This window comes from Callithrix jacchus, chromosome 8, assembly GCF_049354715.1.
Source record: "Callithrix jacchus isolate 240 chromosome 8, calJac240_pri, whole genome shotgun sequence".
Lineage (NCBI taxonomy): Eukaryota > Metazoa > Chordata > Mammalia > Primates > Cebidae > Callithrix > Callithrix jacchus.
In genome coordinates, this window is record NC_133509.1 from 139,591,502 (window position 1) to 139,618,334 (window position 26,833).

At 61.5% G+C, this 26,833-nt stretch overlaps 1 protein-coding gene and 2 long non-coding RNA genes across 4 annotated transcripts; 1 reads left to right on the plus strand and 2 right to left on the minus strand.

The window, feature by feature from the left end:
- Positions 1-88: 88 nt before the first annotated feature.
- LOC103795972 (uncharacterized) lies at positions 89-3,560 on the minus strand. Its single transcript, XR_004730197.3, has 2 exons — positions 3,489-3,560; positions 89-508 (listed from the first exon to the last, which is right to left on the minus strand). It is a non-coding gene; the product is annotated as an uncharacterized LOC103795972 (long non-coding RNA).
- ADSS1 (adenylosuccinate synthase 1) lies at positions 2,182-23,738 on the plus strand. Of its 2 annotated transcripts, none has more exons than XM_078335887.1 (13): positions 2,182-2,217; positions 12,164-12,266; positions 14,940-15,002; positions 15,761-15,811; positions 16,187-16,253; positions 18,194-18,301; positions 18,429-18,510; positions 18,678-18,804; positions 19,361-19,515; positions 20,547-20,671; positions 21,338-21,435; positions 22,644-22,793; positions 23,349-23,738. In XM_078335887.1, exons 7-13 carry the CDS (start codon positions 18,460-18,462, stop codon positions 23,399-23,401), a joined length of 759 nt encoding a protein of 252 aa, XP_078192013.1. In that variant the 5' UTR covers positions 2,182-2,217; positions 12,164-12,266; positions 14,940-15,002; positions 15,761-15,811; positions 16,187-16,253; positions 18,194-18,301; positions 18,429-18,459; the 3' UTR covers positions 23,402-23,738. The 2 variants fall into 2 exon arrangements, with proteins under 2 accessions (XP_078192013.1, XP_035117584.1); XM_035261693.3 differs by lacking the exon at positions 2,182-2,217 and adding an exon at positions 3,155-3,388.
- LOC108593583 (uncharacterized) lies at positions 23,503-26,519 on the minus strand. The gene is made up of 2 exons (XR_001914165.4): positions 24,250-26,519; positions 23,503-23,840 (listed from the first exon to the last, which is right to left on the minus strand). It is a non-coding gene; the product is annotated as an uncharacterized LOC108593583 (long non-coding RNA).
- Between the last annotated feature and the right edge of the window lie 314 nt (positions 26,520-26,833).

Here is a 26,833-nt window from a genome sequence, read left to right on the forward strand (position 1 = left end):
AGGCAGACCCAATGAACAGCACCCAACAGTGGTGAGATGGGTGCAGCTCTACAGGAGTGTAATTTACAAACCGCCAGACTCGCCGTTCAGTGTGTGCTGTGATGGCATTTGCTTTCCAGCAGGTCAGGGTTGTGCAATGACCCACCTTTATGCTCCCTCCATCACCCCAAGAAGTCCTCTCGAAACCCATCAGTCCCCCCCTCTCCCCGAGCTCCTCCCCAGCCCTGGCAGCCAGTGACCTAAGCTCCGGACACTCCTGATGTCACGCGTGTCTCCTGGTCCTTGGGCGTGTTCTCAGGCCCCATCCTCGCTGGAGGCTGCATCAGGCCCTCATTCCGTTTTGTGGCTGAAGCACGGTCCGTCGCATGCGTGGACCACATTTTGTTTGTCCACTCTTCTGTCCGTGGACATCTGTGTTGCTTCCGGTTTGGGGCTTTAGTGAATCCTGCTGCTGTGGCCATTCGCATAGTCTTCGCGTGGATGGAGTTTTCATTTCTCTGGGTAGAATCTAGCGGAGGAACAATTGGGCAACCTGCTAAGTTTATGTTTAACTTCTTAAGAAACTGCCAACCTGTTTTCCAAAGCAGCTGCGCCATTTTTATTCCCCTCCGTGCTATCGATTTTAAGTTAAATAGCAAAACACCTCCCCCACCCACCCCAACAGATCTGCCAGTAACACGGGACTATGCAGTACTGGGTGAGGTCTCCTGAAGGGTCACCTGCAGCAAGTGAGGCCATGGCCCCTCCTGCCTGGAGAGGTGGGGCTGGGGACCCTGTGACAGGAGGAGGCGCTGCCTTTCCTGGAGCCTGGTTTTTCCTCTCTGTTTCATGAGAAGTCGGTTTAGTGGGCTTCAGCCAGCAAAGGAGCTGAAACAGAGTTCTGGGTGTGCCTTGCACAGTGAGGCTTCGTAGCTGCAAGGGTGTATGCAGGCAGCTGTGGGTGTGTGTGTCCTGGACCGCTGTGTTCGATGGTCCCACAGGGAGGTGTGGCCCCCAGAGAGTGGAAAGCACAGGTGGACAAGCCCATGTACCCTAGTTCTTGCTCAAGGGCACGCATTGAGACAGTGGGGGCCAGGTGGATGGCCCCAAGCTCCGTGGCTCCCGTGCTGCCCACCACCTGGGGACAGGCCCACTGTGGGGGTTGTGGGGTGGGGGTGTTCTAATTTGGGCTGGGCCGTGTGACTGGCAGGGTCCCCAGCTGTTGGGCCTGGGCAGGGCTGTTTTTAGAAAAGGCCCAACTCGCTGCCCCAACCAGACCCATAGCTATTTATAGTTGGGGCCTGGGGAAGACAGTGAGTCACTACCCTTTGCCTCTGCATGGTCAGTCCACGTCCCCTTGGTGGGGTGGGTGACCCTCCAGACTCCCAAGCCTCTATCAGACATCTGCTAGCCCAGAGCCGCAGGTGTCCCCAGGAAGGGCTCAGAGCTGGTGGCCCCCGCCAGGCCTTGGAAGCACCCCTTTGTCTGATGGGACTCTGTGGTTCCTGGTGGCATTTAATATTGTCAGTTTCTCTCAACTGGAAACAAACCTCCCGTGACCCTCTTGGTTTGTCCTGCTGCAGTCCACCTCTTCCCTACCTGCACAGCTAACGCTGTGCCCCAAATTCCCTCCTTGACACCCCCAGGCCCACTGCCCCACCCTCAGGTGCACCCCCTGTTCAGCAGGATCCAGGTTCTGCCAAACCTTGGAGCCCTCCAGCCCCTGCCCAAGCTGGGGGTGGGGGGTCTGTTCACTCCCACCGGCTGTCACCCCCAGGACGGCACTAGGAAGGTAGAGAATTGCAGTTTAGACATGAAGACTCTATTTCCTCCGAGGCCCCTGACTGCTTGGAACCCAGACAACGGCCTTTTCCCAGCAAGGATGCCGAGAGAGAGGAAGTGTCTGTGCCCAGTGGAAGAAGAGGGGTCTGGGGACATAAAAGCAGGGGGCGGGAGGCCAGGTTGTGAACAACCCCTCTCCCCCAGGCTGGGGCAGGTAGGCGCCGAGAGAGGAGGGGTGGGCAGCGGTGTGGGTGGGCAGCGGTGTCCTCGGCTGCACCTGAATCACTAACTCAGTGTGAACGACCTTTGCCCTGACAGGCCCAAGCTCCCCTCCCTTCCTCATGGGGAGTGTCCCATCTCCATGGGCTCCCTGTCACTGGCCTTGGAGTTGTCCCAAAGCCCCAGGAGCCTGGTGACTCCAGGCTGTTTGGCAACTGAGAACCCTCAGGGAGGGAGGTAAGGGCCCCATTCTCCTTTCTGATCCCAGGGCCCCAGGACCCTTCTCCTGGCCACCAGAGCTGGCTTCCTCCAAGCCTCATCCACTAGGGAGGGGTGGCACAGGGTGGGTGGGGCAGGTCAACCAGCAGGGAACAGCGGAGCCACGAATACCATCGCCTCCCTCTGGAGCCTAGTCCCTCCACAGGCTGGGACTGGGATGGGAAGGTGTGATGTGAGGCCTCTTGGGAACCTGGGCCCCACGCTGGTGCGCACCCCTGGGGGTTGCTCCCATGCCAGCCAGGTGAGGCTGACAGCATGGGTCCCTTTACCCCAGACTTGGGTGCTGAGGGCCGGAGCTCCATGCTGAAGCCCGCCTGCTCGCAACAGCCAGGACAGAGCCCCGGGCAGGACGCGGGGCCCCTGCCGTCTAGCCGAGATGCAGGCAGGTGCAGGGGACACTTCGTCCTCGGCCAGGACGCGCTGCGGGGGCTCTTCGCGGTCGGCAGGGGGCGCGCGCGCGCCCAGGGGACTCGGCGTTCCGCGCAGGGCAAGTGCGCGCCCCGAGAGCGCGGACTCTCCGGGTGGGGTGCAGGGCCGCGTTCCTGCTCTGGAGGGGCGCCCACCGCCGCGGTTGCTGGAACCCCTAAGTTCTGGGCCCGGCAGGGGCCTGGCGGGGTTTGGTCGCGCGCGGTTCACAAGCCCTGGCCCCGACGGGCCGGCGGGAAGCTGCCTCCGTTGGCAACTTCGTGGGGCGCCCCAGGCCCTCTGCCTGCCTGGCCGTCGGTCCGTGCGCCCCCTCGCCCCTGAAGAGCTCGGGCTCAACTTGACTTCCCGGGCAGCGGCCGTGGGGCGGGGATCTGGCGGCCGGAGGTCACCGGGACGTCACTGCGCCCGCCCCCGGCCCGCCCCCTGCCCCGGGCCCGCTCCATTTAATGGCGCGGACGCCGGCGGCGGCGGGCTCCCGGCCGGGCCAGCGCAGCGGAAGAGCCGAGCCGGCATGTCTGGGACCCGAGCCTCCAACGACCGGCCCCCCGGCGCGGGCGGCGTCAAGCGGGGGCGGCTGCAGCAGGAGGCGGCGGCGACCGGCTCCCGCGTGACGGTGGTGCTGGGCGCGCAGTGGGGGGACGAGGGCAAAGGCAAGGTGGTGGACCTGCTGGCCACGGACGCCGACATCATCAGCCGCTGCCAGGTGCGGGCTGGGGCGCCGGGTCCCTCCCCCACCCGCCCAGCGAGCCCCCTCCCCGGACCCAGACGGCCCCTGTCCTCCCATGCCCCCGCCGGTCACTCACCCGCTTGGATGCCTTCCCTCCGGGAGCACCTTTCCCAGGGCCACCCCACCCACCCACGCACGCGCACGCACCACCCACACAACCCCCGACCCACACACACCGCCCTCTCTCCACCCACCCCTCCCCCACCGCCCCGGCAGCGGGCCAGGGCTCAGCTATAAATACAAGTCGCTGAGTTGGGGACACCCGATCCTCTGGCGGCGTCACATGCCTTGGGAGTGACGCTGGACCCTCCATGGAGGGACCGGAGGACCCAGCCCCAGGGTGGTTTGAGGACCCCCAAGACACCCCCTTCCTCATTCTGCAGTGACCACCTGGGGCCTGTCTGGGTCTGGGACAGGGCTTGGCTGGCTCCCTGCAGGGTCGGGGGTGGTGGAGGGGTGAAAGCTGCCTGCTGGGTGGGGATGACCCCGGTGAGTCAGCCGAAGAGGCAGAGGTGGAAGGGGGCCAGGCCGTCCTGGGGGGCAACAGGGGCAGGGCCTGAGGGAGGGTGCTCGGAACGGTCCCAGCCAGACATGGGAGAGGGAGGGCCACAGACTTCTGGCCAGGGTGACCCGGTGGCTGGTGGGGCCACCAAGGAGGCCAGACCCACTTGTCCCCAGGGCCCAGGGCGGGGCCTCTGCCGGCTGCTCTCAGCGCCCCCATCTGTTCTGACTGAGCTGGACACTGGGCACTCTCGGGCCACCACCCTGGGGATGCATGCCCAGGGGCTGACTTACAGCTCCAGGCACAAAGGGGTCCGCTTTGGGAAGCACGCATCCGGGGGTCAGAGCCTGCCTGGGGCTGCTGCCAAAAATGGAGCAAGGGCCCCTGCAGCCCTTCTCCGGGTTCTGTGGCCTCCTTCCTGAGCTCCAGAGGGGAGGGCTGGGGCTTGCCATAATCCCTGTCAGAGAAGGGGGTCAACCCAGCACCCTGTGTGGCTCCGGGCTGTCTGAGCCCCTCCTGCCGGAAGGGACTATGGCTTCCTGGAACCGTGGGGGACCTCCCACTCTCGCTCTCCTCTCCTTCCTAAGCAGCAGGCAAGCTCATCCCTCTCTCCAGAGATCCCCCAGGTCCTAGAGATGGTCCCCAGACACCCCACCCCCCACTGCAACTCCCACCACCCTGCCTCTGCCCCGCCACCTGATCCCTGGCCGCCAGGGGGCGTGTCCCAAGCTCTACCGCTCTTCCCCCTCCAGGGCGCCCTCAGCATGGGGCAGCTTCCCTCCTCAGACCTCTTTGCCCCTGTGAGGCCCAGGCCCCTCCCTGTGAGCTGCCGGCTCTGGTGGGGCCATGCACTTCTGCAAGGTGGGCTGGGGCCCCCACAGCTGCTCTATGCAGGATTTATCCTGCTCCACTCCCAGCTGTGGAGATGATTCTAGATCCAGGCTCTCCCTGCTGTCCCCTGCCCTGTGTCCCCTGCCCTGTCCCCCGACAGCGGGCCAGACCCCGCTCGCTCCCAGCTGCAGAGGGGAGCCCATCTCGCACTCGGGCCGCCAGGTGCCCCCACCGGGCCACCCCGAAGCCTGAGGGAGCCCTTGGCTCTCCAAGTGAGTGGGAATAAAAGAGGCTTGTCCCTGGAGCTCCCCCTCCCCCTCCAGCCTCCTCACAAGCCAGTGAGCAGGATCATCCTGAAGAGCTCCTTCACAGAGGGAAAGCAGGCTCAGACGTGGAGGAATGAGAGTCACTGCCACATCTGGAGCCCTCACGGGTGCTGGATGCCCACCACGATAGCTCAGGGCCTGGCCCTTTGTCCCCACCCATGACCGAGCTGAATCTCAGCCGGGCACCGCTCTGCAGAGGCAAGGACAGGCCGTCTTCTTGGGGCCCCAGCCCCAGGCTCTGCAGGTGCTCAGTGACCCCGGCCTCACAGTGCCCATCTCTCCTCTCAGCAGTGGGCGCTCTCCCCACCACCAGGCTCCCAGCATCTCCCACTCTTGTGCACTCCATGTCTGATCACGCTGTGCCATCAGAGGCTGGCAGGTGAAGGTCTGGCTGGATGCCCCCAGGGAAGACCGCCTCTTTCTTACATGGTGTGTAGATGCCTAAAGCCAGACCAAGGGACCCGACATGGGGTCTCCAGGGGCACAGAGGCCAGACCTCACCCTGTCACTCAAGGGGCTGAGCAGAGGACAGAGTGAGGCCGAGTGGTCCAGGTGGGAAAATGCAGAGCAGGCTGGGAGCAGGTCTGGGAGGCAGGCTGGCTGCCAGGAGGGCTGAAGCCACCAGCCCTGGCGACCGTCCTGCTCTGCTGCTCAGTCCCCAAAGGGTTGCCTGGGCCTGGAGCTACCCTGAGTGTTGGCTACGCTCCTGTCCTGGGGCCCAAGCCTCTGGACGCCCAGGCTCTGGCTCGCTCTGCCCTCTGTTGACGCCTGCACCAGCAGGGCCATCATTTCAAGCCCGCTCCCAAGCCCCCGGTGGCACTTGGCAAGAGTCTCGGCTTTGCTCACCCTGGACGTGGACTTTCCCCCTTGGCCAGAGGTCTAGGGCTGCCCCAGGCCCTGCATGGCTCCCCTAATTATTTTCCTATCCCAGTGACTTGGGGCCTGCGGTCAGAGTGCACCTGGGGGCCCCTGAGATGTCCTCGCCTTCCACAGTCCCCCTCCTTGCATCCACCTCTAGACCTGCTTCCTGAGCAGCCCCCCTTCCCCAGGCTGAGCCCCCACCTCCCCCCACACCCCCACCTTCACACCTCGGCTGCCTACCTCCACTCCAGGGCGGCTCTGGGTCTGGCCCCACTGCCATCTTCCCCCTTGCCCGCTCCCCTAGCTGCTCCCGAGCCTGTCTCCCCTCCAGGCTGAGTCTCCTCTGAGCCAGGTCTGCCCTCCCTGCTCTGCAGGCACGCCACGTTGTCTACCTCTCTGTGCTGGGCTCCTGTGTTCTGTCTCCTCTCTGGGCACGGACACCCCATCCCACTTCCCAGGAGTCCCCAGGCACCTCCGCCTGCACTTCCTCCCTCTTGTCCCCGGCGTTTCTTTCCCCTGTGTGCCCCGCCTGCATGTCCAGCTCCTATTTCTCATATGGGCAGCTGAGGGCAGGCACACCTGGGTCTCCCCTGCCCCCTGCTCCCAGGGCCTTCAGCCCTAGTTCCTCCTTCCATTTCCAAGCTACTTCCTTTGGATAGCTGGGCTCCCTGCCCAGGACCACAAGGCTCCGGCGTGCCGGGTCAGGGCTTAGAGTCCCGTCCTGCTGCTGCAGTGCAGACCTCAGGGCCCTGGGCTGTTGACGTATGACCATGACCAGCACACGGGCGGAGGGGCCTTCTCTGGGTCTGCACAGCGCGCTCCCAGGCCTCCCGTGCCCTCCAGCTGTAGCCAGACCCATGTCCAGCTGGCAGACGGGTAGAAGGCTGTGGTCATGTACACAGGGATGTGAGATCATAGGGTATTCCCACAGTGTCCTCTGTGGTGTGGCAGCGCCAGGTGGCAGCTGGCATCCTGTGCATTGGGGGCCCCAGTGCTGTGGCTGTGGGCTCTGGGCGCCCTCTCCAAGGGGCCTCGGGTAGCGCTTCGCCTCTGGCTCCAGGCTGCATCAGAGACCTTCTGGGAGTCAGAGGGGCAGCTGCCTCAGCCAGGGAGTGCCTGGAGTTGCTTCCAGAAAGAGGTCTTCCCCTCACCTCAACCCTGCACGGCTGATGTGCTGGTCATTGGGCCGTGCCTCCAGGACAGAGGGTCCCTGCAGTGACATACAACCCCACATCATTGCAAGAACACCAGTCACAGGAGCGGAGACCTGAATACCTGTGCCAGTGACCTCAGTTCTGCCCCAGGCCTCACCCCACTACCAAAGGGGCAGAGAACAATTCCCTTGGGTTAAAGGAATGAATGAGGGGTGGGAGCCTGCACGCACAGCCTGGAAGGGAGTGAAGCAGTGTATGTGGGTGAACCCACCAGACCACACTGGGTGTCACAGGCACGCACACTGGGCCCCAGGGCCCCTTGCCCTGTGCCAGGCACGGTCGTGATACAAACTGCCATTGGGTGCCAGTGCCAAGAGGTTGGACCCAGGAGCCTCACAGCCTCTGAGAAGCTGCCGCCGGCCCTCCCTGCACTCACCACTCCGCTCCCTTCACTGCCTGGTGTGAGCTCGCTGGTCACTGGGCCCCGGGCTAGGGCAGGGCTGGACACAGAGGTGGGAGAGCCAGTCGCTCCCAATCCAGTGGGAGAGGTGCAAGCGGCCACTTCACTGTCCCCTCCACCCCAAGCCTGCATGGGCTCCGATGGGGAGGTGGTATAGCGTGGGCCAGGCACAGCCAGGGCGGCGGGGGAAGCAGGCAGAGTACAGTGGCATTGGGGCAGGGCGCCGTCAGAGATGAAGTCGGCTGACACTGGTGGGAGGGGAGCGAGCTGCAGGTGCTGCTGCAGGTAGGGCTGATGACGGGCTGCACTTGGGGAAACAATGGGGCCTCCCTGGGAACCCTGGGCTAAGCAGACACCGTGGCCAGAGGAGCCATCTATGACAGTAAGGGGCCTGTGGACTGCAGGGCACATGTTGGAAACAGATGCCCGGTGCCACAGAGAAAAATCAGCACTGAGACAGAGGATCTCTCAGCAACGTAGTTTTTACTTCCCAGCCTGCAGGGAGGGGACCCTCAGTAGCCATCATGCCACAAGAATACAATGAACAAAGGAAAACAGACAGATTTATCCCTTATGCATTTGGGGTCGTCCCTACTGCTGTGTCTGATCTCTGTTGGCTGGAGCCAGACCTCAACAATCTAAACTAAAACCCAATGGCCAACAACTTAAAACTTTTCTAAACAGGTGAAAGCAGTGGAGATCAAGCCTGTAATCCCAGCACTTTGGGAGGCCGAGGCGGGTGGATCACAAGGTCAAGAGATCGAGACCATCCTGGTCAACATGGTGAAACCCTGTCTCTACTAAAAATACAAAAAATTAGGTGGGCATGGTGGCGCGTGCCTGTAATCCCAGCTACTCAGGAGGCTGAGGCAGGAGAATTGCCTGAACCCAGGAGGCGGAGGTTGCGGTGAGCCGAGATCGCGCCATTGCACTCCAGCCTGGGTAACAAGAGCTGAGTTACTCAGGCTGGAGTGCAATGGAGTTTTCTTGAAACTCCGTCTCAAAAAAAAAAAAGCAATGGAGAGCTGGGACACGCCCGTGAGCACGTCCAGCACAGTCATCTTGGTTAAAGTACAAGGACAGAGAATGTACTAGGTGCCTGTAAGCACGGCATGTCCAACAGCTACACAGGATAGGGCTTCACAAAGTTATGAGCACATTTATTCTTTAACAAGAAAGGAAACTTTAAAAAGGAACTTGTGTACTTCCCACAGCAGAGAAGGGCAGTGGCTGAGCAGGCCATGAGTGGAGGGGGCCCCGGCAAGTCAGAGGGGGTCAGCGGACAGTCCCCAAGCCGGGTAGATGGCAGGGCGTGTCCCAAGGGCTTAGAGACGGGGGGACAGGAGCAGGACAATGGCTGCAGGGCAAGGCTGGGACACGCACGGGGGACAAGCTCAGTGCACGGGCAGGGCATGCGGCATCTGGGCAGTGTGGAGGCGAGGGGCAGGGACAAAGCCGGTGTGTGGAGAGGCCTTGCAGTGTAGGCAGCAGGGCACTGCAGGGAGGGTGACAAGACACAGGCCTCAGGGCCGGGCCACCTGGCACAAGCGGCAGGGTCCATGGACCCATCTACTAGGCCAGCAGAGGCCAGGAAAGGAGAGGAGGGAGACCGGGGGGGGGCTGGAGGCAACTGCTCATCCGTGCAAGAGCAGGAAGCCGTGTAAGAGGACGGCAGCCTCCAGACTGCCCTGCTCCCCCTGGCGTCCACCTACAGCCAGAGGCAACCCCAAGGGGAGGCCCCAGAGCCTCTCCAGCGAGGGCAGTGCTGGCCCCGATGTTTGGTGCCTCCTCAGTGTCCAGACCCATGGTCAGCCCTGGCTGGCAGCTCCCATGGCAAGGCAGACCCTGGCCTGGACGTGAAGGCCTTGCCTGTGTGCAGAGCCCCGGCCTGACTACCAGCTTCCTTTTGCCCCCCTTTGCCCAGCCCTCCTTGGGTGCCTTTGCCATGGGAACCCCAGGCTGAAGCTGGAGGAAGGGCAGGAACCTCATCACGTGTCTGTGCAGCCTGACATCCTGAGACCTCACTGGCAATGAGGAAGACGGACTAGGGTCTCTCTGGGGCCATCATCCTGGGCTCCCCAGAACTGGGAGCCCCTGCAGGCCATCAGGTCCCGGGCTTAGTGTCCTGGGCTGGCTTCTGCTCCTGGGAGTGGCCTGGCACTGGCCCTGGGGTCACTGGACACCCACTGGCCCACGACAAGTTGCACCTGTTCCTAGGAGCCTGTGTTTGCCCCCAGCAGAGCCAGGGTGTGCCCAGCGGGGTGTCCCTGGGCCTGCTGACATGGGCCCTGGGCGCTCTGCCATGGTAGGCAGCCTTGGCCTGGCTGCCAGGTCATCCCTCATGGCCTGCCCACCCTGGGGAGTAGGGGGAGTTGTGTACAAGGGAGATGCTTCCCTTCTCTCAGTTTCCCTACCTGTCCTCAGAGACGTCATCCCTGGCTGCCCCCAAAAGGCAGCAGACGCAATCGTGGGCGTGAACATGCTCTGTGACCCCAGTGGAGGGGAATTACCACCCATGTCCTGAGGCAAGGACAGAGCAAGGGTGGGGGTCTCCAGGAGAGCACAGTGACCCCCAAACCCAGAGCCTGTTCGAGTCACACCAGGGCCTGCCCCGTCCCAACGGACTGAAGTTGCACACACAGGGCTGACTCAGGGTCTGCCGAGCGGCACAGCCTGAGCCCCACCCGTCCGCCGGGTGGCAGAAGGGCCCTGACTCTCCTCCTCCTCCTCCCTGCTGCACCGCCTGGCAGCATTAGCTCCGCCCGACCACCCTCCTGCCTGCCACCAGGCTTCCTGCATTTCTCCACCTCCCAGGATCCCCACCCAGTTCACCTAGCACAGCCCCACCCAAAACCACAGGCCTGAACTGGTTTCCTGCAAGGACTGGGCCCAGCTGGGCAGGGCCAGGCAGAAGTTGGGGTGTGGAGGTGGGGACTCCTGCTCTGGGAAGGGGCGTCGGGGTTCCGTCAGTGCTGCTTAATCTGCTGATGTGTGAAGTTAGGTCCCAGGAGGGCCAGCCCCCTGTCTGGCATCTCCGGATCTGCCCTCCCTCTGTCCCCAGGTTTGTCCTGCCACCAGCTGCCAGGGCTCTTCCGCGTAAATCTCATCCAGATGCATCGTGAGGAACTGGTGCAGAGGGAGGGGACCGTCATCACTGAGTCCTGCCTGAGCAGCAGAGAAAGGCTATGTAGGACACCCCACTGCCAGGCCTTTGAAGGTGGAAGGGGAGCTGAGGCCCCTCTGCTGAGCAGAGAGCAGTAGGGTGTAGCTGGGAGGTCCCCCATGGGTAGAAAACCTGAGGGCTTTTCTGCCGGGAGGTGAGGCAGGAATATGGGGCTGGATCAGGGTTCTGAGGTTCTGGGGACAGAGTGGGCCCCGAAAGGGCAGTAGTGAAGGAAAGACCAGACCAGCCTGTGGGGCAGGGTATCAGTGCATGTCCCCCCACCCCACTGGGACCCTGTTCTGCCTCCAGGTGGAGCTCAAGGAGAGGGGGCAGCAGGGAGGGTCCCCCATGCCATCCAGTGGCTGGCAAGAGGTGGGGCTGGAGACCCGGCCTTCTCTCCTCCCTCCAGGCTATGGCACACCTAGCTCATGCGGGCCTCTGATGGTGGCATGAACACCCAAAGGTGCTGGAGGGACACCTGTTGCCATTGGTGGGGCCTTGGCTTCGGGGCAATGGGACAGAAGATGCTGCCTCTTCCTCAGCTGTGCAGCGGGGGCCTCCTGCCTGCACGTGGGGGAGCCCTGCCAGCCATGCCTTGAGGCTGCGGAGTCCCTGCATCCGTCACACCACCACCCCAGCTGCCCTGCAGGAGCAGGGGGTGGGGGCGACAGGGGACACCCACTGGGCCTGGGTCCTGCTGAGCAGACCCAAGCAGAAGGCAGGAGGCCGGAACACAAAGCGCAATAAAATATGTGTCTAAAACAAGAGAAAGGCAGGAGGGCTTTGTGGCCCCACCGACAAGGGCCCCGCTTCATCCCGCAGCTTCCGCTGGCACAAGAAGCTCTTTGGGAACCTAAGGCAGTGGCGTCCAGGGCGGTGGCCCGGTTTGCTTGTGTCACGTGACTGTCTTGTGGCAGGAGGGAGATTGGAACCTGCACATCCCAGTCCCAGGCCCTCTCGCTGCCATCAGCAGGAGCCCCCGAGAGGGGAGCCCGGGGCTGGGTGTTCCCCAGAACAGGGCTGGCTCAGAATGGCTCTTCTTTTTCATTCTTAGATGGGCGGTGCCTGCCCAAAGGGAGGGGACCCTGCTAAAGCGGGTGAGGGCAGGTTGGGCTGTGGGGGGTGAATTCGTGCTCTGCTGAAGGGTTGGACCCCTCATCCCTGCATGAGAGGAGTGAGCTCCAGAGCGAGGTGTGTAGCTGCAGAGACCTGCACCAAGTCACCTGGAGGTGTTGGCACCAGCCTGGGCCAGACCCTCCCCGACCCAGGCCCCCAATGGAGCTGCTGCACTCTTTCCAGGGTGCAGGACGCTCACAGCAGAGCTGGCCACCGAACCAGATACCCCAAGTCCAAAAGCACTGCCCTGTCGGGACAGAGGAAGCCCCTGTGGGCCAGTTCGCGTCCGGGCTCCTCAGCACTCCAGGGCCTTCAGCTCAGCCAGGTTTCTGTTCCAGGGGGGCAACAACGCCGGCCACACGGTGGTGGTGGACGGGAAGGAGTACGACTTCCACCTGCTGCCCAGCGGCATCATCAACACCAAGGCCCTGTCCTTCATTGGTGAGTGCCCTGGCCCCACCCGTGTGTGAGCAGGAAAGGCAGTGTCAGCCAGCCCAGGGGCCCCACCGGGCACCAGAGCCTGGTGACGACGGCTCTAGGCTGGACCCCAGCCCCACCCGCCCCAACAGGCACTGGTGCAGAGAAAGCTGCATGGCCCGGGCCTGGGCTGGGAACGCAGCTGAGAGGACCAGGGGTTGGCGGGAGAAGGGGCAGTCACGTTGGCCGCACAGGAGCGCGAGTGCCTGATCCCAGACTCCGTGTGTGTGCGTGCGAGACCACGTGCCGTATGTGACTGTATGTGCATACTTGTGAGTGTGCACCTGGTTGTGACGGACCTGGCTTCTCGCTGCATGGCGACCAGGCTGCGTGGATGAAACTGTGCCCTCCCTGGCCCTGGCGGGCCATGTGGCCGTCCTCTTCCCTGGGCTGCTGCGACCACCTGACAGGCCTGGTTCTAGCCTCTCCCCAGTCCAGGCTACAGAGGGTCCTCCTTCCACATCACTTGTCTCTCCTGGGTCCGGGCACAGCCCTCCCCGTGGACTTCACTGCAGCCACCGCTGACCACCAGTGCCCCAAGAGGTGACCCACCTCTGCCCCCAGGGTTCCGTGGCTCTCCCTCTGCCCTTCTCTCGTCAGAAGCCTGCACTGTGCATCCCGGCCTCAGCTATCACCCAAGACCCCTTTGCTCAGAGAAGCTTTTCCTGGTCGCGGTGGCCAAGCTGGCCAGGCCCTCTTGTGCTTTCCCTCCCAGCTCCTTCGACTTACGCAAGGGCCCTTGTGATGTATCTGACCCTCTCCCAGCCCCTGTCAGGAAGTGGGGGCTCAGGCGCCTTCGGTGTGTGCCCAGCAGATGGCATGGGCTGGGCCCATTGAATGCGAGCAGAGGATGACTCTTAGTGCAGAGGTGGCTGCTGCAGGGGCCGCGTGTGGTCAGGAGCTGAGCTGGAGTGACTCACCCAAGCCTGTCCACTTGGGTGCAGACCCAGTCCTGGCCCTTCCAGCAGTGGGGCAAGGTCAGTGTGGGGGCAGTCCCTAGTTCACAGCAGGGAGGCCCTAGGCAGTGAGGTGGTCTGCCCGCCATGTTGCAGGAGCCCCTGGCCCCTGGCAGACTGGGCAGTGGCGCTGGCGGGCCGCCCCAGGCTGTGCTGCGGGAAGCCTTTGCCAGCCACCAGCTGCCAGCCTTGTCCGCCCAGCCCTGGGCCCCACATGGTGGGAAACAAGGCCAAGGAGGAACCACTTAGCAAGGGGCAGGGCGTGCCAGGGCTCACACAGACACCCTCAGCTTGCGACACTCCAGTCCTCTGCCACATGTTTATTTCAGGATGCCGTGGCATTTGGGTGACCTTTTGTGCTCACTGAGGCTTGCATAGTCTGTGGGTCACTCTCGTCTGGACTGAAGTCCTATCTCCCTCAGCTGAGCCTGTGCCATGGCCAGCCTCGGAGGGGACTGGCAAAGAGAAAGGGGTTCCCTGGGGAGGTGACGGGCTTCTGCAGGGCTCCGTCTTCCATCAAGGGGGTTACAGCTCAGGGGCAGATTTGTGCTTGTCTGTTTGTTGTTTTGAGGCGGGGTCTCGCCCTGTCACTCAGGCTGGAGGCACAATCCTAGCTCACTGCCGCCTCAACCTGGGCTCAAGAGATCCTCCTGCCTCAGTTTCCCAAGTAGCCAGGACTATAGGCATGTGCCACCACACCAGCTAATATATATATATATATATATATATATATATATTTAGAAATGAAGAAATGGAGTCTTGCTCTGTCGCCCAGGCTGGAGTGCAGTGGTGTGATCTCAGCTCACTGCATCCTCCACCTCCCGGGTTCAAGCTATTCTCCTGCCCCAGCCTCCCGAGTAGCTGGGACTACAGGCACGCGTCACCACGCCTGGCTAATTTTTGCATTTTTAGTAGAGACGTGGTTTCGCCATCTTGGCCAGGATGGTCTCGATCTCCTGACCTCGTGATCCGCCCGCCTCGGCCTCCCAACGTGCTGGGATTACGGGCGTGAGCCACTGTGCACAGCCCTCTACTTTCGATCTCTATGAATGTGACTCCTCCAGGGACCTCACACAGTGGAATCATCCTGTTTGTGTCCTTTCGTGGCTGCCTTATTTCACTCAGCATAATGTCTCCGTGGCCCTCCACGTTGCAGCCTGTGCACGATTTCCTTCCTTTTCTAAGACTTGAGTGCTCTTCCATCGCATGGGTAGACCGTGATCTGCTCGTCCTTCATCTGCTGATGGACAGCTCTTGGCTACTGTGAATAATGCTGCTGGGACCCAGTGTGCCCACGTCGTGCTGCTTTGTTTGTGTGTTTGTTTGAGACAAAGTCTCGCTCTGTTGTCCAGGCTGGAGTGCAGTGGCAGGATCTCAGCTCACTGCAACCTCCGCCTCCCGGGTTCAAGCGATTCTCCTGTCTCAGCCTCCCGAGTGGCTGGGATTACAGGTGCCCACCATCACACCTGGCTAATTTTTTTGTATCTGTAGTAGAAACGAGGTTTCATCATGTCGGCCAGGCTGGTCTTGAACTCCTGACCTCAGGCGATCCACCTGCCTCAGCCTCCCATAGTGCTGGGATTATAGGAGTGAGCCACCGCTCCCACCTATTTCATGCTGTTCTTAATGTGCGTTTTCCAATATCTGGGACATAACTCTGTCTCATGCCTCTGTCCTGCAGGCAACGGGGTGGTCATCCACTTACCAGGCTTGTTTGAGGAAGCAGAGAAGAATGAGAAGAAAGGTGGGTCCTGCGTCCCTGCCCTGTCCCAGACGGGGTGCTCTAAGCGGTGTGGTACAGCGGGGACTGGCGGAGGCGGCTTCCCAACTCAGCTGGCCCAGCTCATCACCCGCTGGCTCTACCTGTGCAGAAAGCGAGTGAGCTGGGCCACCCAGTGGCGTCAGACGCTGGCAGCCTTGGCATCACGGGGGGTAGCACCGGCAGACCCAGGGCAGGAAGTCTGGAAAGGAGCCTGGACCCAGACATCCAGCAGGAAGCGGGGACTGCTGGTGAACGATGCATGCAGGAAAGGAAGTGGCTGCTGGGGCTCCGAGAAGCATGTGGCAGGCACGCAGAGGCTGGCAGGCAGGGAGCGAGACCCGCCAGTGGGGGGTTGTGGGCAAGGCAGACCCAGCGAGGGCAGAGACAGACAGGAGGACGCTGAACTGCAGCCTCAGGCTCAAGGGGCATGGCGGGGGTGCAGAGAGCAAGGAAGATGTGATTTTGGGGACATGGGCATCGGGGATACCCAGACTGAAGCCCTGAGGGGGCAGATCACAGCGGGCATTCTAGGGGGGTGAGGGTCCGGGAGCCTTAGCTTGGGGGGAGGCAACCAGGGGTGGGCCTGCTGTCTGCTGCATAGCAGAGGTGGTCCTGTCGGCCTCCTCCCCACGTGACTTACCCGGATGGGAACCGGGCGAGCTAGCCCAGCTCTGGCCCCTCACCTGTGAGCAGTAGCACACCTGTCAACACTGACCCTCCTGCATGCCATGTCCCTGCAGGCCTGAAGGACTGGGAGAAGAGGCTCATCATCTCTGACAGAGCCCACCTTGGTACGTTTCCCACTGGGGTACAGGGAACCCCACCACGGCCAGCCAGCCCTGCCCCTCCATGGCCACCAAGCTCAGATGGCCATGGAAGGGAAGGCCTGGCTGGCCCCAAGACCTTCTTCCACGCCGCTCCATTAGCTTGTACGTTATGCTTTTTAAAGAGCTTCAAGGCGGGAGCTGGGTCAGGGATCACTAGCCCATTTGCCGATGGGGAAACTGAGCCCCTCACACTCACGGTCACACCCGTTTGCCCTCTTTGAAATCTCGACCGCCTCCTTCCTGGGAGGCTCAGGCCTGCAGGAGGTGAGGTCCATGTGTAAACCTCTGTCCTCTGCTTCTCTCCTGTTCCCTGGTGCCCTCACCTGGCCCACTCCACAGTGTTTGATTTTCACCAGGCCGTGGACGGACTTCAGGAAGTGCAGCGCCAGGCACAAGAGGGGAAGAAGTAAGTGTACCGGGACACTGTCACCCTCGGGGAGTCTTCCGGGCCGGCAAGCTGGTAGACTGCGGGTCGTTTCTGGTCCCGGGCATGACAAAGAGGGAACCTCAACCCACTCAAAGCCCCTGGAGAACAGCACTTGTCAAAACTCCGCAGTGCATGACCAAACGCCCGAGCGAGCCTCTCTGGAACTGCACGTTGTCCTCACTGGCTGCCACTGCCATGCAGCCCCCAAGGAGTGCATAAGCTGTACCATCACCCCAGGGAAGACACGAGGAACACTAGAAAGATTTAGTAGAACCTCAGATGTGCGAGGGATACAGGAGTGAAGCAGACGGTACCTCAGAGAGGTCACAGGCTGATGGTCACACACTTGCCACTCACACTGTCACACATGCACAGGCACACACTCGTGCTCTTACATACCGCACGCACACACACCCATGCAAGTGAACCAAAGTGCACACATCCACACGTGCACACACACAAGTGCACATACTCCATGTGCACACATCCACACACATGCACACACGTGCACACACTGCATGTGCACACTCACAAGTGCACACACTCCATGTGCACACATCCACACACATGCACACACTCACACAAGTGCACACACTGCATGTGTGCACACACACTCCATGTGCACACATCCACACACATGCACACACACAAGTGCACACACTGCATGTGCACACTCACAAGTGCACACACTCCATGTGCACACATCCACACACATGCACACACTCACACAAGTGCATACACTGCATGTGCACACACACACAAGGGCACACACTCCATGTGCACACATCCACACACATGCACACACACAAGTGCACACACTGCATGTGCACACATCCACATGTGCATGCACTCCATGTGCACACATCCACACACATGCACACACACAAGTGCACACACTCCATGTGCACACATCCACACGTGCACGCACTCCATGTGCACACATCCACACACATGCACACACACAAGTGCACACACTCCATGTGCACACATACACACGTGCACACACAAGTGCACACACCATGCGCACACATACACACGTGCACACACTCCATGTGCACACATTCACACATGCACACACACAAGTGCATGCACTCCATATGCACACATCCACACACAAGTGCACACATTCCATTTGCACACATACACACGTGCACACTCCATGTGCACACATGCACACAAGTGCACACACTCCATGTGCACACATCCACACATGCACACTCCATGTGCACACATCCACACATGCACACACACAAGTACACACACTCCATGTGCACACATCCACACGTGCACACACTCCATGTGCACACATCCACACACGCACACACACAAGTACACACACTCCATGTGCACACATCCACACACATGCACACACGGTACAAGTGCTGACACCCACATGTGCACACACAGCTCAGCCAGACAGGTGGCAATGGTGAGCACTGGTCACTGTGCCGGTGGGGGCCATGGCAAACAGTGGGGTTCAGGATGGCACAGCCATGGCTCCCAGTGCAGGCAGAAGAAGCAGCTGATGGGTCCTGAGAGCAACAGCCTCGGTGCTGGGCCTGAAGAGAGAAACTGAGGCAGAATATGCACAGGACGGCATGAAGATGGAGAGGGCACAGCTGGGGGAACGAGGGAGGTGAGGGATGGGGCTCAAGGCAGTCTGCCATCCTGCTAGCCCTGGTACCCCTGGAAACTGGCTGTTGGAGGAGCCCACCCAGTGGCAGCCTCCCAGACTCCTGGGCACTGGTGCCAGGACAGACCCTCTGATGTAATCTCACTCAACCCTATATCCATAGGGCAGACCCTAGGATCTGAAGGGGGCCGGCCTGGGCCCCACAGGCTGCTGGGCAGGCTCAGTGGGATGCCTGAGCTCCTTGGGGCTCCTGGGTTCTCACGGGCACCCACTCCCCATCTTTCAGTATAGGTACCACCAAGAAGGGAATCGGACCAACCTACTCGTCCAAAGCCGCCCGGACGGGCCTTCGAATCTGCGACCTCCTGTCAGACTTTGACGAGTTTTCCTCCAGGTACCTGAGCTGCCCTCGGTCCTGGGAGGAGGGGCCAGGTTGCCGGAAGGGACTGTGGCTAGTGAGGAGGGCCCTCAGGGCCAGCATGGACCACAAGAGGGCGTGACAGTAGTTGTCCCTCGTGCAGATTCAAGAACCTGGCCCAGCAGCACCAGTCGATGTTCCCCACCCTGGAAATAGACATTGAAGGCCAGCTCAAAAGGCTCAAGGTGAAGCCGGGGCCGCGGAAGTGCCCCTCCAGGGAGGCCGGCAGTCCCACCTGGTGCCCTGGGAGCGCACCGTTTCTAGGCATTGCTATGGGCTGGCCGACCTTCTCGGGGACCTCGGGCCTCCTCTGCCCAGGCCCCAGGCTCACTGTGCCACTTGGTCCTTGCAGGGTTTTGCTGAGAGGATCAGACCCATGGTCCGAGACGGTGTTTACTTTATGTACGAGGCACTCCACGGCCCCCCCAAGAAGATCCTGGTGGAGGGTGCCAATGCCGCCCTTCTCGACATTGACTTCGGTATGTCCAGCAGGGTGTGCGTGCCAGCAAACCTTCATGCCTGCCAGGGAAGAGCCAGCTGCTGAGCGCCATGGGAACGGACAGGGGAGTGACGGGCAGGCCCACCTTCCTGTCCTTGGTGTTCCTATTGTTAGCAAGGGAGTGGAGAGCAGAAGGGGCTGGGCTAGAGATGAAAGGACAGGGTGAGGAGGTCAGGGATGGGGCCAGGGAGCCGGGCAAGGTGGCTCAGAGCCAGCCCTTCCGACGGTCTGTACAGCCATCCGTCCTCACCTCCACGGGCGTACCAGCTTACCCTCACCACCTAGGTGGCCTGGCCACCTCAGGCCTCACTGTGGGCAGCTTCCTCCCCTTACCCCACACTCACATGTGAGCCACATGGCCCAGCACACAGCACCCCATTCAGCCATTCCCCCAGGACGGGCCAGGCTGGAGACCCCCACGGAGGGGACGTACAGCGGGTTTGGACTGCCCGTTCCCTTTACTGAGAGGGTCTCTGGGCCGGGTGGAGTAATCTACAGGGGTGACAGGTAGCCACGTAACCTGGTCTGTCTTGCAGGGACCTACCCCTTTGTGACTTCTTCCAACTGCACTGTGGGCGGCGTGTGCACGGGCCTGGGCATCCCCCCACAGAACATAGGTGACGTGTATGGCGTGGTCAAGGCCTACACCACACGTGTGGGCATCGGGGCCTTCCCCACCGAGCAGATCAACGTGAGTCCCAGCCCCTCAGGACCCCATGGGAGGACATGGAGGCCAGACGGGGGTGCCAGGGGTGGGGTGAGCAGTGCCAGGGTGGGGGCTGTGGGGACCTGGCCAGTGCCATTTCCCCATCTCCTAGCAGGGCCCTTCCTGCCGAAAAGACCAAGGTGGGGCTTAGTAAGAGTTCTGGGGGCTGGCCTCTTCCCACAGCAGCATGTGCGCTTATGCAGGGTGTGCACATGCTCACACGTACACATGACCTTGTCCCCTGTGTGTGAGGCCCATGGGCAAGTGGGGGCGCCTTGCAGCTCCTCAGGATGCCTTCATTTGGGGTAGCTGGTGGACTCACCTTGGCTCAGAGAGGTCACTAAGCACCTTCCCTCGCCCTTGCCCCCAGGTTGGGGGGGGTCCTCTGTCACAGCCAAGCTAGAATTAGGGCTGAAAGCCAACCCTCGAAACCCTGCCCAGCCCTCCAGCCTCAGGAAGGTTTCAAACTTTTGTGGCCCCAGAATCCTCAGGAGGCCCCAGCCTTCCTCTCTCAGCCTCACCCTGTGACCCTTGGTAGGGCAGGGACATGGCCCTCATGCCTGAGCAGGAGGAAGGGCAGGTGCTGGGAGGTCCAACACGAGGAGGGGCGGACACCATCCAGAGAGGATTGAGGGGGTACATAGATCGGTGTCAGGAGATACACACACCTGTGACCCCCAAAGCCAAGCCGCAGGGCCAGCCCACCTCTCCTAGCTGCCCTCCTTCCCCAGCTCACAAAGCCCAGTGGTCTGGTATGCTCAGAAAGACCACTTGCTGGCTTGGGTGGCACTAGTGGCACTGGTGGGCCCTGCCGAGTGTGAGCTTTAGCTGCCGAACAGGCTTACCAGGGGCATGGGGATGTCGGGGAGCTGGGCATGAGGACTGTCGGCAGGGGCGGGCAGCCTCAGGGATTCCCCAGAGCCACATGAGAGGAGGAGGGGGAGCCACAGGGCCAGGCAGCACACGGCTCCCATCACAGTCCGCCTGACGTCCGCCGTCGCCGTGTTCTCATGTAGGAGATCGGAGACCTGCTGCAGAGTCGTGGCCACGAGTGGGGGGTGACCACAGGCAGGAAGAGGCGCTGTGGCTGGCTCGACCTGATGATTCTGAGATACGCTCATATGGTCAACGGATTCACTGCGTAAGCCACCCATGCCTGCCATCCCCACTGGGACCGCCCCTAGCTCCCAACACCTGCGGCGGCAAGCAGCGCTTGACACAGGGCCTGAGGGCCACCACGTCTCCTTGGACAAGGTCTCCCAGTGATCTCGACGCTTCCACAAACGACGGCCCAGGGTTTAGCAGTGTGGAGGCCTGCAGGGTGTGGTGGCGCCAGCCCTGGGAGCACAGGAAGGTGCCACAGACACCCCCCCAGGACTGACACTGTGAAAGATGAGGGTGTCCTGGCACTTGTAAGAGGTTAAAATGGTTTTTGTGGAGACCAGAGGTGCCCAGGACAAAGAGTGCACTGCCATCCTGCTGAGAGGACAGGAGCACGGGTGCCGGCCTGTCCAGGCATCCACTCTGCAGGCCCCTCTGCTTCCCACACAGTGACCCGGGCTGCCCAGCTGTTCAGCCTGTCTCCCAGGGAATTGAATGCCGCCCCTGATCTGATAGGAGGTGGGGCTCAGGCCGTAGCGCCAGCTCGCCCACCACTCATCTGCCGTGCAGCCCAGTTCCAACAGGCCACCAACCAGTACCGGTCCGCAGCCCAGGGACTGGGGACCCTACTCTAAATAACAGGCGAAGAGTGCATGGGAGAGACCCCACACTTCTTGGGTTTACGGGGCCCCTTGGCTTTCCACAGGCTGGCCCTGACGAAGCTGGACATCCTGGACGTGCTGGGGGAGATTAAAGTTGGCGTCTCATACAAGCTGAACGGGAAAAGGATTCCCTATTTCCCAGGTATGTGAAGTGGGGCAGCAGTTCTGCCTGTTGGGCCTTTTCATGGGCAGTGGAATAGACAGGACCTGTGACTCCTCAGAGATGAGAGGTGAGTTCCCACATTCACAGGACACAGGGTGACCAGCCTCCATCACGGCTTCCGCCTCCCTCGGGCATCTCCCCACAACGTTCCCCAGGAGGCCTGGCCGGGCCTCAGGGTGGCTGCAGGTGCCTTCCAGTGGTTTAGGAATGGCTCGGGGAACAGACTACTTGTCCTGGGACCCTGGGGGACCTTCAGCTGCCTCGGGGAAAAGGCCCACCTGCAGGAGCTGCGGGAGGAGAATGGGAGTTAGGTGGATGTGGTCTGCCCTGGAAAACCTAAAGCTATGCGGACGCACAGGACGGCTGTTTCATCTGAGAAAGTGTGCTTTGTGGGGAGCTTCTTAAAACCTAACCGCGATCCCTGCTCCTGCACACCTTCTTCTGGAAAGCATGAAGGAGATGCCATTTTCTCGGATTTGTGTCATGTGCATGTGGATGTGCCCCCTCAGCCTCAGTCCAGGGTCATGTTCTGCCCTGTTCCCGCAATGGCTTCCTCCCCAGCGCCCTGGGCGAGCTGCCCCAGCTGCTCTCCACTCGGCAGATCTGTGTCCTTGCAGGCAGTGTCCCTGACCCTCCTGACCCTTGACCTCTCAGGTCTCCTCATGGTGGTCCAGGGTCCGGGGGGAGGGGTGTGTAGACACTGCCTGCCTCTGAGGCTCACAGACACTTGCAGCATTCCAGCATCTTCCATCGGTAAAGGTGGTTGGCTTCTACCGTGAGCCACGGAGTCCCGCATGTGGTCCCTGGCCTCTGGGAGCTGATGCTCTTGGAGTGAGAGGACACAGATGCTTCGGGACCCCTTAGTGCGTCTCCTAGAATTTCCAAGCCAAGGCTTGGAGTGCCTCAGCTGATGGCACAGTGGAGGTTCTAGCAGAATGGCCAGCACAAATGTGTCCTGTCCCCTGGTCTGGAAGGCTTGTAGTCAGTGTCTGAGTCTCACTGCTGTCCCCTGCTCGTCATCCAACATGGAGAAAAATCAAACTGGGCCACTTGCCCACTTGCTGCTTTCCCCGCTGCTGAGTCCCTTGGCAAGGGCGCCTTGGATGGGGTGGCTGTGTCACCAAATATGCTTCCCTGGTGACAGGAGAGGTCTGTGGGCCCCGCTTATCTCCTGTGTGCTTCCCCAGCTAACCAGGAGATGCTTCAGAAGGTTGAAGTGGAATATGAAACGCTGCCTGGCTGGAAAGCAGACACCACGGGTGCCAGGAGATGGGAGGATCTGCCCCCGCAGGCCCAGAACTATATCCGATTTGTGGAGAATCACGTGGGAGTCGCAGGTGGGTGCCTTGCCTCCCCAGCCACCCTCCCTGCACCCAAGGGGGCCCACAGGGCATAAGGCTTGGCAAGCAACAAGAAAGCCAAGTGTGGCCACCAAGTGAATATACTGGATGGCAAGAGGGGAGGAGGACTCAGGGCAGTGCTGCTCCCAGGTAGGGTGTGGGTGTGACCTTGCCGGGAACCCTGGCCTCTTAGCATCCAGAACCACAGGTGGGACACATCCCGGCCTTTTGAGTATATCCTACCTATGTTTACTCTCACAGCCCGGGGGCGTCTGCACCGACAGAGAAAGGGCCCGCACAGAGAGTCACTAAGTAACCAAGGCTGCCACTTCCAAGAGGCAGGAGGGAGGGAGAAGGGAAGAGACTCCTGTTTTTGGCGGCAGGAGATCAGTCCCCCACATCTGCTACCTTCATAACTTAAAAATGAGAACCATCTCCATCTGGAGAGAGAGAGCCCCTTCTGCCACATGAACCGCATAGAGACACGACACTCAGACCTTCTCTGAGCTTTCTGCCCAATGTGCCTGGTAACAGACTTTTTCGCTCTTTCAGTCAAATGGGTTGGTGTTGGCAAGTCAAGAGAGTCGATGATTCAGCTGTTTTAGTCACAGGCGGCCGGTCCCAACTGTCCCTGGCAGCATCTGGACTTGTGTAAACAGTGACAATCACGTTCCCCGGCCGTCACAGCCAACACCAAAGCAGGAAGACCAGTTTCTGAACTTTTTTACTTGTGTCCAACCTGGTGGTTGCTACAATGATTTTAAACATTGCAAAGCCAGCCTTGTGTGTATTTTTTAAAATTCTGCTATTTAAAACGAGCCAAAGTACTCAGAGCAGAGACCTTCTATGACACGTTAGCGTCACGTGGTTGCGTGTCCAGCCGGAGCGCTGTCATAATAAACATCTCCAATGGCCACTGAATGAAGTGGTCATTACATGATTGATTTCGCTTTGTCTTTATTGCTTTGAGACACTGAAATTCGATGGTTCACCCTGACAGGAGTCTGAGGACCCTGAGGTCACAAAGCCGAGCCTGGTGTTTACCTGGAAAATGAAATGGAACAAGCCCAAATAAGAGGCCAAGTGCATTGAATATGCTTTTAAAAACTAAACACGGCCGGGCGCGGTGGCTCAAGCCTGTAATCCCAGCACTTTGGGTGGCCGAGGCGGGTGGATCACGAGGTCAAGAGATTGAGACCATCCTGGTCAACATGGTGAAACCCTGTCTTTACTAAAGATACAAAAAATTAGCAGGGCACGGTGGCGCGTGCCTGTAATCCCAGCTGCTTAGGAGGCTGAGGCGGGAGAATTGCCTGAACCCAGGAGGCGGAGGTTGCGGTGAGCCGAGATGGCGCCATTGCACTCCAGCCTGGATAACAAGAGCGAAACTCAGTCTCAAAATAAATAAATAAAAACTAAACGCATTAAGCAAATGACACTGTAGTGCTGTTACCTGGGCAGGACCCCCGGGGTTAACCCGGAACTCCCTCCTTGTCCTGCACGATGATGGAGCCCTGCCAGCAACCCCTCTTCATGCTGGTTGCACTCCTGGACATCGCCCTGAGAATTTCGTTTGATTGGCCACAGCTGCATGGAGCTCACGTGGCCAGTGCTCGCCAGAACACGTGTGGTCTCCTTCAGTATCTTTTCAGGGTCTGGAGTAAGTGCAGAGAAACAGCTGCCCTTCCAGCATCCTTTCAAAGACGGGGATCCCACAGAGAGATCAACCTGCGGGGCCCAGGGGCAGGGCTGGGTGATGCGTTCCCTGTGGCTCCAGGGACGCCAGGAAATTTTTCTAGACAGTGCCAAGAACGGCCCTCCATGACAGGAGGCACACGATGCAACTGCACAGCCCTGCCCCAGGCGCGGGCACGTCCTTCCTCCGGCCTGAGTCTCAGCTACACAGTCACCTTTCATGACATAGCAAGAGGGACGAAAGGGGAGCCCCCAGGCAGGGTAAGCTCCCGGGGAGAGGGGCTGAGGGCTTCCTCCTCTGTGCCCTCACACCCACACCGGGCCCTCGCAGTCAAATCATTTATTTATTTATTTAGTTTTTGAGCCGGAGTTTCGCTCTTGTTACCCAGGCTGGAGTGCAATGGCGCGATCTCGGCTCACCGCAACCTCCGCCTCCTGGGTTCAGGCAATTCTCCTGCCTCAGCCTCCTGAGTAGCTGGGATTACAGGCATGCGCCACCATGCCCGGCTAATTTTTTGTATTTTTAGTAGAGACGGGGTTTCACCATGTTGACGAGGATGGTCTCGATCTCTTGACCTGGTGATCCACCCGCCTCGGCCTCCCAAAGTGCTGGGATTACAGGCGTGAGCCACCGCCCCCGCCCCTGTCAAATCATTTATATTGAAATTTGGGGGCTTCGCAACAGGTTTTCAAAGCTCTGTTTTGTAGTAGCTGCTAACTCCTCCGCTGGAACACAGGTCGTCATCGTGTCCTTCCGTCTCAAGATCGAATCCCGGCAGGCGGCGCCGTGCGGGGGAAGCAGACACCAGCGCGGAGGGAAGTACTTGTGCTGGGTCAACTCAGTCCCTTCCACGTGTCCCGGGGACCACGAGCGTGGGTCAGCGCAGACAGCCGGGCGACGATTCGGGTTTCCACCGTCGCGCTCCACAGGCCGCCCCGGGTCCCGCATCTGAGCCCGATGAGATGACGAGCGCAGTTTCCGGTGCGAACACGGGGACAGCTGCAGAAACCACGTGGGAAACGATCCTCCTCTTCGTCTAATTCCGGGACGAGCCAGAAGCGGCTCCAACTGAGCAACTTTCAAGTCACTTCCCTAAAACAGCACAAACTCCAGCGGGGACGCCGGGCCGTCCTGACTCAGCCTCCGTCCCCGACCGCGGGGAACCGCGCGTGGCAGGAGAAGGCAACGGACCTCTGACCCGGAGGCCGCCGCGTGGCCCGGAAGGAGTGCGCTGCCTCCGAGGGTGTCTGCGCGGCTGCGACGCGGGCGTCACGGGGGTGTGTGTGCAGGGCTCCAGGCGTCACGCGGGGCGGGCGTCACGGGGGGGGGGGGTGCAGGGCTCCAGGCGTCACGCGGGGCGGGCGTCACGGGGGGGGGGGGTGCAGGGCTCCAGGCGTCACGCGGGGCGGGCGTCACGGGGGTGTGTGTGCAGGGCTCCAGGCGTCACGCGGGGCGGGCGTCACGGGGGGGGGGTGCAGGGCTCCAGGCGTCACGCGGGGCGGGCGTCACGGGGGGGGGGGTGCAGGGCTCCAGGCGTCACGCGGGGCGGGCGTCACGGGGGGGGGTGTGCAGGGCTCCAGGCGTCACGCGGGGCGGGCGTCACGGGGGGGGTGTGTGTGCAGGGCTCCAGGCGTCACGCGGGGCGGGCGTCACGGGGGGGGGGTGTGCAGGGCTCCAGGCGTCACGCGGGGCGGGCGTCACGGGGGGGGGTGTGCAGGGCTCCAGGCGTCACGCGGGGCGGGCGTCACGGGGGGGGGTGTGTGCAGGGCTCCAGGCGTCACGCGGGGCGGGCGTCACGGGGGGGGGTGTGCAGGGCTCCAGGTGTCACGCGGGGCGGGCGTCACGCGGGGAGGGCGTCACGGAGGGCGGTGTGCAGGGCTCCAGGCGTCACGCGGGGAGGGCATCACGGGGGGGAGGTGTGCAGGGCTCCAGGCGTCACGCGGGGCGGGCGTCACGCGGGGAGGGCGTCATGGGGGGGCGGTGTGCAGGGCTCCAGGCGTCACGGGAAGCGGCGTAACGCGGGGCCGCTGTCACAGGGGGGTGGGCGTCACAGGGGACGGGTTTGCAGGGCTCCAGGCGTCACGCGGGACGGACGTGCAGGGCTCCAGGCGTCACGCGGGGAGTGCGTCACGGGGGGCGGGCGTCACGCGTGGAGGGCGTCACGAGGGGGCGGGTGTGCAGGGCTCCAGGCGTCACGCGGGGAGGGCGTCACGGGGGTGTGTGTGCAGGGCTCCAGGCGTCACGCGGGGCGGGCGTCACGGGGGGGCGGGCGTCACGCGGGGAGGGCGTCACGAGGGGGCGGGTGTGCAGGGCTCCAGGCGTCACGCGGGGAGGGCGTCAC